Source organism: Myripristis murdjan, chromosome 1 (genome assembly GCF_902150065.1).
Source record: "Myripristis murdjan chromosome 1, fMyrMur1.1, whole genome shotgun sequence".
Lineage (NCBI taxonomy): Eukaryota > Metazoa > Chordata > Actinopteri > Holocentriformes > Holocentridae > Myripristis > Myripristis murdjan.
This window is the reverse complement of record NC_043980.1, coordinates 37,667,980-37,680,648: the sequence shown is the minus strand read 5'-3', so window position 1 is coordinate 37,680,648 and position 12,669 is coordinate 37,667,980. Positions and strand designations below refer to the sequence as shown.

The 12,669-nt window shown below is 42.1% G+C and overlaps 1 protein-coding gene across 1 annotated transcript; it reads left to right on the top strand.

Moving 5' to 3' along the window:
* Window positions 1–684: 684 nt before the first annotated feature.
* Window positions 685–12,062, top strand: LOC115366331 (transcription factor AP-4-like). The gene is made up of 7 exons (XM_030061700.1): window positions 685–1,015; window positions 3,660–3,825; window positions 3,959–4,057; window positions 4,465–4,635; window positions 6,192–6,344; window positions 7,239–7,409; window positions 8,490–12,062. Exons 1-7 carry the CDS (start codon window positions 927–929, stop codon window positions 8,643–8,645), a joined length of 1,005 nt encoding a protein of 334 aa, XP_029917560.1. The 5' UTR covers window positions 685–926; the 3' UTR covers window positions 8,646–12,062.
* Window positions 12,063–12,669: the final 607 nt, after the last annotated feature.

The window sequence follows — 12,669 nt, the reverse complement described above, 5'->3', positions numbered from 1 at the left end:
CTGATCCCTGAGGGGAGACTGGGCCAGCCACAGTTGCTCAAATTCTCAAGAGAAGAATCATAAACATGAAAGAAAGAAAGAAAGAAAGAGCTAAAATAAAAGGAAACATCACAGAAGACAACAAAGTGCATCCCCAATTTCCCCCTCAAGGATCAATAAAGTATCTGATTCTGCTACTGATTCTGATCAGATGAGAAAGCAATCCAGCTAAGTGACTGATGCATAGAAAAAAAAATCATATTTCAGCAGTCACCGGCACTGGAATGGCAATATTGTGGCATTAATCAGCAAGGCTTCCTATTTTTCCTATTGTTTTTTATTATTGCGTAGGCCTATAATGTTTTTTTTTTTTTTTTTTTTTTTTTTTAAGTTATCCAGATATTCCAGTCACAAACACCATGCAACTATTTAACACGACAGACAAAAAAAATCCTTGAGCCGCTTTCATTCGCTCAATGTAAATTCATTCTGTCTTATGTATGTGTGTGGCAGCTTTGACTCTGCTGCCATTTCAGCACACTGCCCTCTGCTCAGGAAAACGAAAACAGGCTCTCTGATTCCAACCAGCTGTTTCCCGCCTGAGACACATCAGGTGCATGCACACACACACACACATACACAGGCGCGCGCGGAGTAGGCGGAGGCAAAAGCTACACACACACACACACACACACGTAGTAGGCGGAGGCTTGAATCTACACACAGCGCAGGAAACCCCATCAGCTGTGCGAGCAACACACTCATAAGTCTTTTTATTTTTCGATTTCTGTCTCCCGGAGAAGCTTTGTTCCTGTTATTTTAGCTATGCGCCACTGAGGAGAGCATCGACTTCTCTTCGCTATAACAACACATATATATATAAAAAAAGAGGGCAGTGGAGGGGAAACGACACAAAAACACGGACTTCAGAAGGTGGCTTTGAAAGCATGGAATATTTCATGATGCCGACAGAGAAGATACCGTCCTTACAGCAGTTCAAGAAGTCGGAGAAGGATGTTATTGGAGGTCTCTGCAGGTAATGTAGCCCCACTGCTGGGAAACTGTTTACACGCCGAGCCTCTCGGGTGACTGCAATCTGGCTCATGTTAGCATGCTAGCTGTTAGCCAAAGCGCCGCTTTGCCCGCAACATGGTTGTAGAACTAGCAGTTCTCGTGCCAGCTAATGTTAGCTATGAGGAATGACCGTCTTGGCTCGATTATTACACGATATTTTGTCAAAGCGCCAGGTGTGGCACATTGGGCAGCCGACAGTGCACGTTGCCCGTCGTGGTAGTGGAGAAATATGTAAACCAGCAAGGCGAAATCGATACATTAGCGTGTAGTTCAACATCAACCACGTGGTTACTTCCGTGCTGCCCGCCGCTTTGCAGCCACGCCGAACCAGATGGTCTTCGTGATGATTTTTATACTCTAAAGTCTTTGCCGACAACAGCAGTTACTCCATATGCCCATTTCCTGCCAGTTACTCTTCGCGGGGAAGCATCAGAAATGAGTTTTGTGGCGTCAAGCATTGTGAAATGAGGAAATGGTCCTCACTACGAGCATAGCTGGTCCATGCAGCAGCCATGCTTGTTGTGTGTCGTGGACTGGAATTAGCTCAGTTAGCTAGTTATCCCAGTACACTTATTTTCTATCCGCACTGGCTAACTGTAGGCTACACAAATAGAGCCACGAGCGGTAACTGCGGTAACTAATACATCGTCTATTAAATGTAACTGTGGGTATAGCGGGGTAGCAGGCGTACAGATTAGCAGTTAGCTCGGCGCTAATGGGAGAAAGCATTGTTCTCCGTGCCAGGGGGCCTGGTGGAGTCACATTTCACTGCTACAGCCCAGCGCCGCTGCGCTCTTCCTGCGGACCCAACGCGCCCTCTGGCGGCCTGTGGCAGCCCCGCAGCTCTTGGCAAAATATTTGAGAGCAGCTGATTGGAGTCAAGGCCTCTGGTTCTGAGGAGTGTGAAGTGCTTACATAAGGCAAGCAGTTTCTGTGCTGTTTAGGCTGTTTTGTAGCCGACGTGGTGTGTAGATGTTATCTATATCACACTTATCTTAATTTGGAAATAAAATTTCCATCTTACACCATTCACTTTTAGCAATAACATAATATTTTGCCTACACTGCCACAATTCCTATCCTTTTCAGATAAGTGTTTTTATTTTCTGGTTGTTTAGGTAGCTGAAAAGACTGATATTGGACATGTGGATAGAAATAAACGCTTTACATTTACATACATCCAAATCTGCATACAAAAAAAAAACAAATGGCCGAGCAGTGCTAAAAGTTGTGTGTGGACTGCTTTATGAATTACATTTGCACACTAGAGTGCTGTTACTGCTTTCTGTTCTTTGGTCCATGTGCCATTAACATATGAGTTCTGCATCTGTTTCTCAGCCAGCATAGCTACTCGTTCATCGAGGCATTTTGTCCAAAGCAAAGTGTGCACCAGTGCAGGTTCTTATATATTTTTCCATAGCAAGTTCTCATGTCATATCGTGGTGCTTGGATGCAAATCTTTATGAAATGAATTGTTGTTTTACATCAAACTGAAAGTTAAATGAAGGATGTTAAAACTCTGACTTAACTTCGTACTCGACTTTGCTTCATGATGCCCATTTTTTGTGCCACTACACTGCTCTTGAGAGATTGTGAATCAGGACCTACAGTATAGAACATGTTAGTTAACTCTGCCTACTCACTTTTTGCCGGCACATTAGAACAGTCTTTGCATTAAGTTTATGCATACTGTTTGGTTGATTTTAATATCTAAGAAATGTCAAGAACGGCCATTTTCTTATTTGTTAATCGATGCATTCTGCATGTTGTTGGACAGTGTCAGCTTTGTCATAGTGTTATCTGCCTCGCTATCCTATACCGCACCTTATTCTCTCTCTGTGAAAACATTGCAGATTTAGTTGCCCAGGTTCTTAGCTTTCTGCACTATAATTCGACTCAGTTGTAATGGTTCACTTTTCTTGAGTAACTGATGTAAATAAGAGGTTTTGTCACCATAAGGTTAAGCTTCAACGTATGAGGTTGTGTGAGGGAGCACTGGGTTGAGGCAAACTCAGAGACCTCAAGGTAGCTAGACTGAGGAATGTAAAGGGTCAGTGTCAAACCATGGTAAAATTTCAGGGTAAAGGTTGCCTTGTTTTGTAGGAAGTGTTAGTGTGTGATGTTGCCCAAGTGTGCAAATTGTTCTCTAGAAGAGCTGTTTCAAACATAAAGCGCAGCTTGAACAAAAATGTATGAAGTGCCTTTTCTGCCTGGATTGTTACCCTGTGTTTAATCAGAGGGTTGGTTGTTTACCTTCTGCTTTGTTTTTGTAGAAACCTGGTCATTCTAACCCTGCTAATTGAAGACATGTTGCAGACTTATGTTGCTGTCAGCATTTGAGGCTGCTTTTTCCTGTAGCTGCAACACTTGTGATGTTAATTCGGTGTTAACAAGGAGAAACATGTGCCTCCTTTCCTTGGTTGAGTGCCAGTACACCTAAAACTGAACAAATCAAGTCAAAAACCATGGAGGATACAATAATTAAAACTAAGGAGTTGTACCTTGTGATGCCACCAAGATGATGCAAGGCGCTTAAAGTTTGTATTGGGAACAGTTCCTTCATGGAATGGGATGGTGATCATCTCTCCTTTGACCCTTTTCCTGCAGCCTGGCCAGTATCCCCCTCAGTCCAGAGACAGCCCAGGACCAGGAGAGACGTATCCGCCGCGAGATTGCCAACAGCAATGAGCGCCGGCGCATGCAGAGCATCAACGCTGGTTTCCAGTCCCTCAAAACACTCCTACCCCACACAGATGGAGAAAAACTGAGCAAGGTGCATGCACCAACACATATAGAATCTACACCTCGGTTCCATTGCATGATGTATTTTTTATTTTATTTCTTTATTTATTTTTGATGAATATATGCTGGCCCTTTATTCTAACCAATGATATTATCCTTTCCAGGCGGCCATCTTGCAGCAGACAGCAGACTACATCTTCACCCTAGAGCAGGAGAAGACCCAACTTCTGCAGCAAAACAACCAACTCAAACGCCTCATCCAGGTAATGCTGTACTTAATGGCTGTTTTTCAGAGTTATTAATGTTTGGTTGTGGCTAGTAAGGTTGTTTAATTTTACCAGCAACCATGGCATGTATACTGCCACATGGTTCTTAAAAAAGGGGTTTGGTTGAACAGTAACAGTGGCTGAAGTTAATAGTCATTTTTTCTTGTGTCATGTAAACAAAGAGGAAGTTAAGCAGTGGATAACTTAGGTGCATACGATAGAATATATAGCATGCAGCCATTGTTTGCAGGTCCTCTTTTGTTTTAAATATGTAGCATACTTATAAATGATTGTTGTTACTTGTAAAGGGATTGTTTGCCTGATTGTAAGTGTGTGGAAAAATTTATTTTCTTGTGCAAAGCCTGTGTTCTGACTGGCACACCATTATGTTGAACTCCTTCCAGGAGTTCAATGGCTCTTCACCCAAGAGGAGGCGAGCAGAGGAGAAAGATGAGGGGATTGGGTCTCCAGATACATTGGAGGAGGAGAAAGGAGAGGAGCTGAGGAGGGAGATGCTGGAGCTCCGGCAGCAGCTAGACAAGGAGCGAGCGGCACGCATGGTGCTGGAGGAGCAGGTGAGATGGAGGGTGGGACAAGGAGAGGAGGGCAGAGCAGGAGAGTTACTCCTCCATTCACTCAATTTCTCTATAAAAGTTCTTTCCAAGTCTTCTACAATCATTTTATTGTCACAGGAATATTGCTAGAGCACTGGTCAAAGTCTCTCAGCCTTGAAGAAGCTAAAGACATTTGAACATTGGCAAACTGTTATACGTCCATCTAATTATTGCGGCTTCATTTGAAGCTGTGTCCCCGTTCAATTTTTGTTAGGACAAAAACATTGCAGCATAGAGAAACACAGATACGCGGTGTCACGTGCAGTGAAACATGGTCTTTATAGTTGACAACCAGTGTTAAATTCTGAAAACTATGTTAGGAGGAATTGTCAACTTCATGGTTCACCCCTACATGAATACAAAAACACACATTTACTCGGTGGCTCGTACACATCTTCCTCATTTATTTGACGAAGGTATGAACGAATGTGGTGGGTTTGAAGAAGTGAGAAGAGAGTGCAGTGAAAAAGCTACTAATATCTGGCTGGTGGCGAGTGCTACTGGATACACCTGAAGAGCATGTCGGAGAGCGGGAGTTGTTACGGGGCCAGGAAGTGTTTCAGGGCTCACTCACATTAGGCCATTTGTGCCGTGCCCAAGCACGCTTGACCCCAAAATCCAGATTATTTGACTAGTGTGAGCGCTCCGTACTGTGCTTCAGTACAGTACACATACCCCGCTCTGGCACAGTTGGAGGAGGTGTGCTTCAGTACGGCACAGGTGTTCATGCACGGGCACATGCATGGTCACGCACGCAGCGTGCGAACATGGATATGCTGTAAATCATGCGACCGTCCCTCCCGCGTTTCTTTCTGCCTCCGCAAAAATCGTTTTATGAGCACAGTGCGATTAACTGCGAATCGCCGCTTCACACAGTCAACAATAAACCACGTTGTCTGCGTCGTTATCCATCGAGCCATGCGTGTGTCATATTTCAATGTGATGATGTACGTATCAGAGGCAGTGCTGCTTGGGGTTGGGGTAATGTGAGTGCAGGCCAGCAGGGGGACTGTGGAGGGAGAGCATTCGTGCCTCAGAATGATGCAGACTAACTGGGCCTAATATGAGTGCACCCTCAGTGAAACAGAAACATAGCATGAAAGTGCCACCACTTTCAATCCCTGTCCTGCTCCACTAGTTTGAAAAATGCAAAGCATTGCTTGTGGAGAGCAGCAGTGAATGGGGGTGGGGTCAGTAGGAGCAGCTAGAGTTGGACAATAAATAAGACAGGACATCACGCAACATGCAGTGAGGTGTTTCTGAGAAAAGCAATTGTTGATATAGCAGCTCAGTATAGCTGTAAAGTAGGGTTCATTACAAGATTATTATCGGTCATTTCTGGGTTAGCAGATATTGTTATGTAATGAAATTATTTATTTTTGTGGTATTAAATTTGTTTTTAGCTTATAACCCTAGAAATAAGTAGTAATGCAGAGGCCTTTTTGGAGGTTACCTAAAATTTAAAATAATAAACACATCTGTATAATGTGTGTTTGTGTGTGTGTGTGTGTGTCCAGGTGCGCTCTCTGGACAGCCACCTGTACCCGGAGCGTCTGAAGGTGATCACCCAGCAGGTGGAGGAGGAGCAGGCCCACCTCCAGAGCCAGACTCTGTTACGGCTGCAGCAGATCCATGGGTCAGCCACTGACAGGCACACACACAGCCCACAGGTCAGAAACACACACCCCTACACTATAAAGGTTGTAAGGTTTCTTTTAACTGCATTTTGAGGTTGTTCAGTTAGATCACATTATCAACTGCTACAGTTTCCAGGTTGCAGAAGGCTGTGAGTTTGTCTTTGATGGGAATGTGTCTTAAAAACTTCTTAACTGAGTTACACAAACGTGCGAGATAAAGTTTTCCATTTCATCCCAACTGATCAAATCGTAATCAAAAAAATGTCATTTCACACACCACTGCCAGCTTCTGACATTAGTTTTTCACATTTCATAACGAACAACAATACGAACGTATAGAAGAAGTGTCACAGCTCATATAATATTCAGTGAGCACATCTAAGTGATATTCATTTTTAATGTTTCACACCTACATCGCCTTTTAAAAGTGGGTGTATCCCTTTCACCTTAATCATATTCTTTGAAAAAAGAAACTTTTGCCCAGCTTTGTATAGACACACACACACACACATATACACTGAAACAGGAGAATCAACTTGTCCATACTCAGCTCTGAAGCAGCTGTGCATCTCTAAAAGGAACTTAACAATAATAATAATAATAAATCATCATCATCATCATCAAACGGGCATGTTTAACTATCAGTTATTGAAGCAGACAGTGCAGACCATACAAAGTGTTTAACTTTTTTGGGTTGTATTTGTGTGGTAAGGAGATTTTCTCAAAGACTTTGGAGAAAACGGGTGTGAAATTATATTGATTCATTTTCGCTAAAGTTTTAGACCCCCTTTGAAAAAATGTTTTAAATCAAAGAACCATGAGGTTGGAAATTTATAGTTTAGGATTGGAGAATATCAGTTCTGTGAGAAGATGATGGTGTATAAACACAGCCTACACTGTCCTTCATCCTGTCTGTCTGTCCTCCAGGTGCAGGCTCCTCCCACCCCCCCTGCCCCAACCCACCACCCTACAGTCATCGTCCCAGCCCCGACACTAACCCAGCACGCTCACCATCATATCACCGTGGTAACCATGAGCCCGGCTGTCCACACCAGCACTGTGTCTACATCCAGACAGAACCTGGACACCATTGTGCAGGTATGCCCGTCCTTTATTTTAATTGTTTGTGCTTCTAGCAGATGGCTAAACCTGTCCCTTCAAGAAAAAAGAAACAGTCGAGTAGACATGTGAACACAGCGCACTCGTGTGGTAGAACAAAACAATGCAACTTAATTTCACTGTAGTTCAGACTGCCATCATCATGTATGTGGTGCTTAATGCTGTGATAATCAGTTTCTTCATACAGCCACAGCTTCTCGTAAAGATTATTTGAAAGTGGAGATAGGGCTGGGCAATTAATCGAAAAATAATCAAAACCGACATTTAGGGCCCTTAACAAACACAATCCTGCCCATGTCGGTTATTCCAGTTACCACACCACAACACGTCACATCACAAAATGCTCCTGTTGTCATCGTAAACACGGTCCATTCCTCCTCACTCAGGCTGTACACTACAAACTTCCAGCAGTTTAAGCAGCACGGATTAAAAAGAGAGACGCCAAAAGAGCCTCACCGCATCGTTTAGCCCACAGGCAGCACACAGCTCGGCTGCTAAGAACAACAAAAGCTAACTGACATCATGACGTCATACGACCGTCGCTCCGTGATTCTGGGTAGTGAATAAGAATAAGAGTAATATAGATATGATAATAATATATAGCCTCGATACTGATGATTAATTATTGTACTACTACTACTAAGAATAATAATAATAATAATGATAATGATAATGATCATTAGGGAGCAAAATTCTGAGAATTAATATAATTAATATAGCCTGCTTACCATGCAGGCATGCTATATTATTATTAGTGCATATATATACTATTCCTAATAATAATATAGTAATAATATTACTTGAAATAATATTTGTTTAGAAGAGATGCAGCTTGTTGTAGTTTGACATTGCTGTTTTGTTTGCAAAAGATTCAAGATATGATAATCGGTAATGATCATTCATTAATCATAATCGAGGTAAAATGTTCAATTAATCGTGATTTTGATTTCTACCATAATCGCCCAGCCCTAAGTGGAAATTATTCTTCACCATCAACTGTTTTTGAATTTATTGACTATTTGCCACAGCCGTCCTGACAGTGGGTTTTGCCTTTCACAGGCCATCCAGCATATCGAACGCACTCAGGAGAGGAGGGCCAGCGCCGAAGAGGAGCAGAGGCGAGCTGTCATCGTCAGCCCCGCCCACGTCGCCATGGACACCGCCTGCTCAGACACAGACACCGACACAGAAGGCGAGGACTGCTCGATGAACTGATGCATCCCAACAAGGCAGTGAGAAAGATCTTCGGACGCGTGTTCCATCGAGATTCAACTTGATCCTCATGCGTCATCAAAATAAAACACACCCACACACACACACACATACACGTGCATTTCCAATGCCTGCCCACTGTAAGATTCCCTTCAGAAGCTTGACTACTTTTTAAAAGAAGTAGATTTCTTTGGCATTATCCCAACTCTTAAATCCAGTGGTTAAGCTCTGTCAGTCGCGTACTGTAGATTCTCAGAAGATTGAGGCCGCAGGCTAGCCACTGTGCATTGGCAGCCCAGTTGGACTTGGAGAGGCTGCGGCACAATGTCTCTACCAGTCTGCGGCAACCAGACTCGATGTGTTTGACATCAGAACACAGTCCCTGTCGTCGGGGACACACCAGAAACTTGAGGGTCTCTGCAGGTCAAAGCTAACTGCATGTTTCCGTCCTTACCCGTCTTTTTAAAATGTGCGCTACATACAATCACACAATCGCAGTTACTCCGCCTCACTGGCGCACTTACAGTATTATTTGTTCTACAAATGATCAGTATAATGGAGAGTTGAATGTAACAACACAGTAAGCAAGTAACTCTTCCTCTGATTCAGAAAAGAGATGGAGTTGCACTTATGCCCCCTTAAGTCTTATTTTTTTTTTTTTTTTCGTCTTTTTTTTTTATACATTACACTGTTGGCCAGGCTACATTCTAGTGCTGATGGTCTTGAAGCCCGACTAAAGCTAAATCTGACTTTGGGAAAAAATGCAAATTTAATCTGAGCATACATGTTAAATGAAATAATGTCTGGTTTACTTGAAAAAAAAGGTTCCATGTTGTGTTGTCTAGTTCTGATTGAACCTTTAAAAATAAGCTGTTTAGCAACTTACATGGATTGTCTTCTGGTTTTAATGTGCTTTTTTCTGTTGGGTTACTGAATGTGGAAAGTGAAGATTTTATTATTTTGAGATTAACTGAAATTTGGAGGTTTTGTCAGGTTCACACAAGGAAACAAAGGCCTTGAGATCACTGTGCATGTAAGTCTGTTTTGAATTTTCAGTGAACGCTGTCAAGTCAACCTGGGGAGGCACCTTTGTTTTTTTTAGCTGGTTACAGTGGTTGGTACACCCTAATACTTACCAACAATCCAGAGTTTTTGCAACAGAATAGGACCTCCAAATGATGGTTAATTACTTGCCTAAGTGGCTAGTAGAGTAGACAAATGTATCAACACCAGCTGAAACCTACCAGCATTTGGCTAGTAGCTGGTGTTCGTTCCCCACTGTGGAGTCAACCCACATGATATGAGTTGAGTATTTCAGTCCTAAAATACTGGCATTTGAAAGCTAAAACAGACTGAAATGGTTCATATGCTTTGCCCAAAGGCCTCAGTTATTTTTTTTTCCTCCAAAGACACCCAGTCTAACGTCTGTTGGTTTGTTGATTTTAGTGACTATGCACTAGAGTTTTTGGTATTTATGCAATTCCATCTCAGAGTACATTTATTCGTGTCATTTATACATGAGGTGGAATGGAGAGGCTATCTATGCACCGTTTTAATAGGTGTGCACATCACACCTATGTGTATGTAACCTGACATGCTTGTCTAATAGAATGTAGTCTCTACTTACAAGGTGCTCTTTGTCAACCTGGTGCTCTTTTGACTAGTAGTGAGCTGAGGCCCACACCTCACCATGTACCCCGCACTACCACTTAGTCAGGTCTCCCACGCCTGTCGGAAGTTTTATGGAAATTAAACAGGTCTTTTCCACATTGTGAGCAATTTTGGAATTGCACAAAACATTTTATGGAGGGAGGGGGGCCGGTCCTTCAACGAGGCAACATTTCATGTGCCACGAGGACCATCTGTTATCGTATTGTGATATTTGCTTATGTGAAATATATTCGTCAACTTTAGAGTGACAAGGTGTGTATGAGTCATATTGCCAAGCTACATCTTTTTAAACTTCAACCAAAACCTCCAACTCTCTGTCAAGAAAAAGCGCAGAGCTTGGAAATGATAACTGTACAGGGGCAAAATGAAGGTGTCCATAGGATTTTTTTTGGCTTTCGTGAATAAAAGTGCACATGTCCAGATGTGACCAAACCCCAGGTGAAGTGTGCTGAACTAAACTAGAGAAACCCACCCCCCCCTCTCCCACTGCTCCATAAAATTCAAGCCCTCCCCCAACCTTCCAAGTTACATTGTTTATATTTGTCTTGGGAATTTGACTGGAAATCCCTCCTCGGAGCCTCTCGTGTCGTACTCTCCTTGATAACGCTGAGTTGATGCTGTAAACATTCCGTGTGTTTGGATGGTATCCATTTCTTGAACTCATCCTCTGTGTTCTTTTGCCAATTTAATGCATTTTTATTTGCGGTCTTCTAGGGCTGGGTGATGTGCACAAAATCAAATACCACAATATTTTTGAGCAAATACCTCGATGCTGATATTAAGCCAATATTTTAGTAATTTGGATATTATGACAAAGCAGCTAGAGACAAATATTACAAAGGCTAGAACAGTAATGAGTTCAGAAAACTGCATTCCTTTACTGTAATGCGGCCTTTAGAACCAGGAAAAAATGACACTTACGCCATATATCACAATATCTAAAATCCTAGACAATATCTAGTCTTGAATCACGATATTGATATAATATTGATATATTGCCCAGCCCTGCCATGTCCTCTTGATTTAGGTGAGCTTCTGTTTTGACAGGTTGTTTTGTGGGTTTCATAATTTTATTTTTTTATTTTTTATTTTTGTGTTTTTTTTTTTGTTTTGTTTTGTTTGTTTTAATATAAATCGGCTCACCATGACTAATGCATTGTACATTGAACTGTCTGTATTGCGTGAGTTGTGAGAACACTCTGTCACAGTCACTCTTGTGCTTGGACATCAATTTAATATCTGGTTAGAGTAGTGTTTTCATGCAGAACACATGGGGAAACGTTTGTTTTATTTGTGAAGCTTTTTTCAAGGGTTGAACTTTTCACTGACAGGTTCCAAGCCTAGTCTCGGGTTATTTTGGTACATCTGTATTGAACAGATGCTGGGCTGAGGCTTGCTCTTGGTCAGAGAAAAGGCTTTTTGCCCTAGATGTGTATGTACATTGTATCGCAGCACTGCTGTCTTTTAGTGGGCTTTGAGATAAACAATATGAAGCACTTGCTGTTCTGTTCTGCCTGAATCGATGAGGAATATTTTGGCCCTTCTTTTTTTTTTTTTTTTTTTAAGCTCTTTGCTGTGACCTAAACTGAACGACTGTGTTTGTCCTATTTTTCTGTTCTTTTGCTTGTCTTTCTTGTTGTCATGTTTCCTTTTTTTTACGACAAACCTTTTTTTTTATACTAGTTTGTACTTTTTTTTTCTTCCATCAGTCCAGGTCAATGAGAAGCTGTTATATTTTGTTTATAAAAACTTGGGTAAACAGGCCTTTGTAAAGACAATGAAAAAAAAACAATAAAATTTGTACTTTGTTTTTTATTACATTGGGGAAGTGTGTGTGTTCTTCTTACTCAGGTGTGGGTCCAAATCTGCACTGCCAGGTCTCCTTCACTATGCTTGACATGATCCTCCCTGTCCACTAGGTGGCGATGTTGAGTGACTGCAAACTAACAGCATTTATAGAGGGGTTTTTGTGCAGCCTGAAGCTTCCACTTAAAAATTTATGACACACTTGTCATCAAGGTCTCATTTTAATCTTCTGAGGGCTTTTGGTTCCATATGCATTAGACGACACGGTGGCAGCACACCAAACTGTCGTAAGACTTTGTATGTCAGAGATTTAATTAACTGCATTTTAATGCATGGACATTGGTGAAGGAATGAACCTGTTTATGTAAAAGAAAAAAAAAATAGCTTTAGCTTCCAGAGGCTCTGACAAAACCAGCGTTATACCATTGAACTACACTTGTACAACACAGGCCCCCAGGCTCTTCCTGCTTCTGTGTCCTCTATTAAGCCTGATTGGGCTTGGCAACTGTTTTGGACACACAATGGCCGACATGGGTGCAGTGGCCTTGCC

Excerpts from the sequence above, each read along its gene's own strand:
- LOC115366331 (XM_030061700.1), top strand. The coding sequence starts at position 927 with ATGGAATATTTCATGATGCCGACAGAGAAGATACCGTCCTTACAGCAG. Across the intron at positions 3,826-3,958 it reads ATGGAGAAAAACTGAGCAAG|GCGGCCATCTTGCAGCAGAC; the intron begins GTGCATGCACCA and ends TATCCTTTCCAG. Across the intron at positions 6,345-7,238 it reads GGCACACACACAGCCCACAG|GTGCAGGCTCCTCCCACCCC; the intron begins GTCAGAAACACA and ends TCTGTCCTCCAG.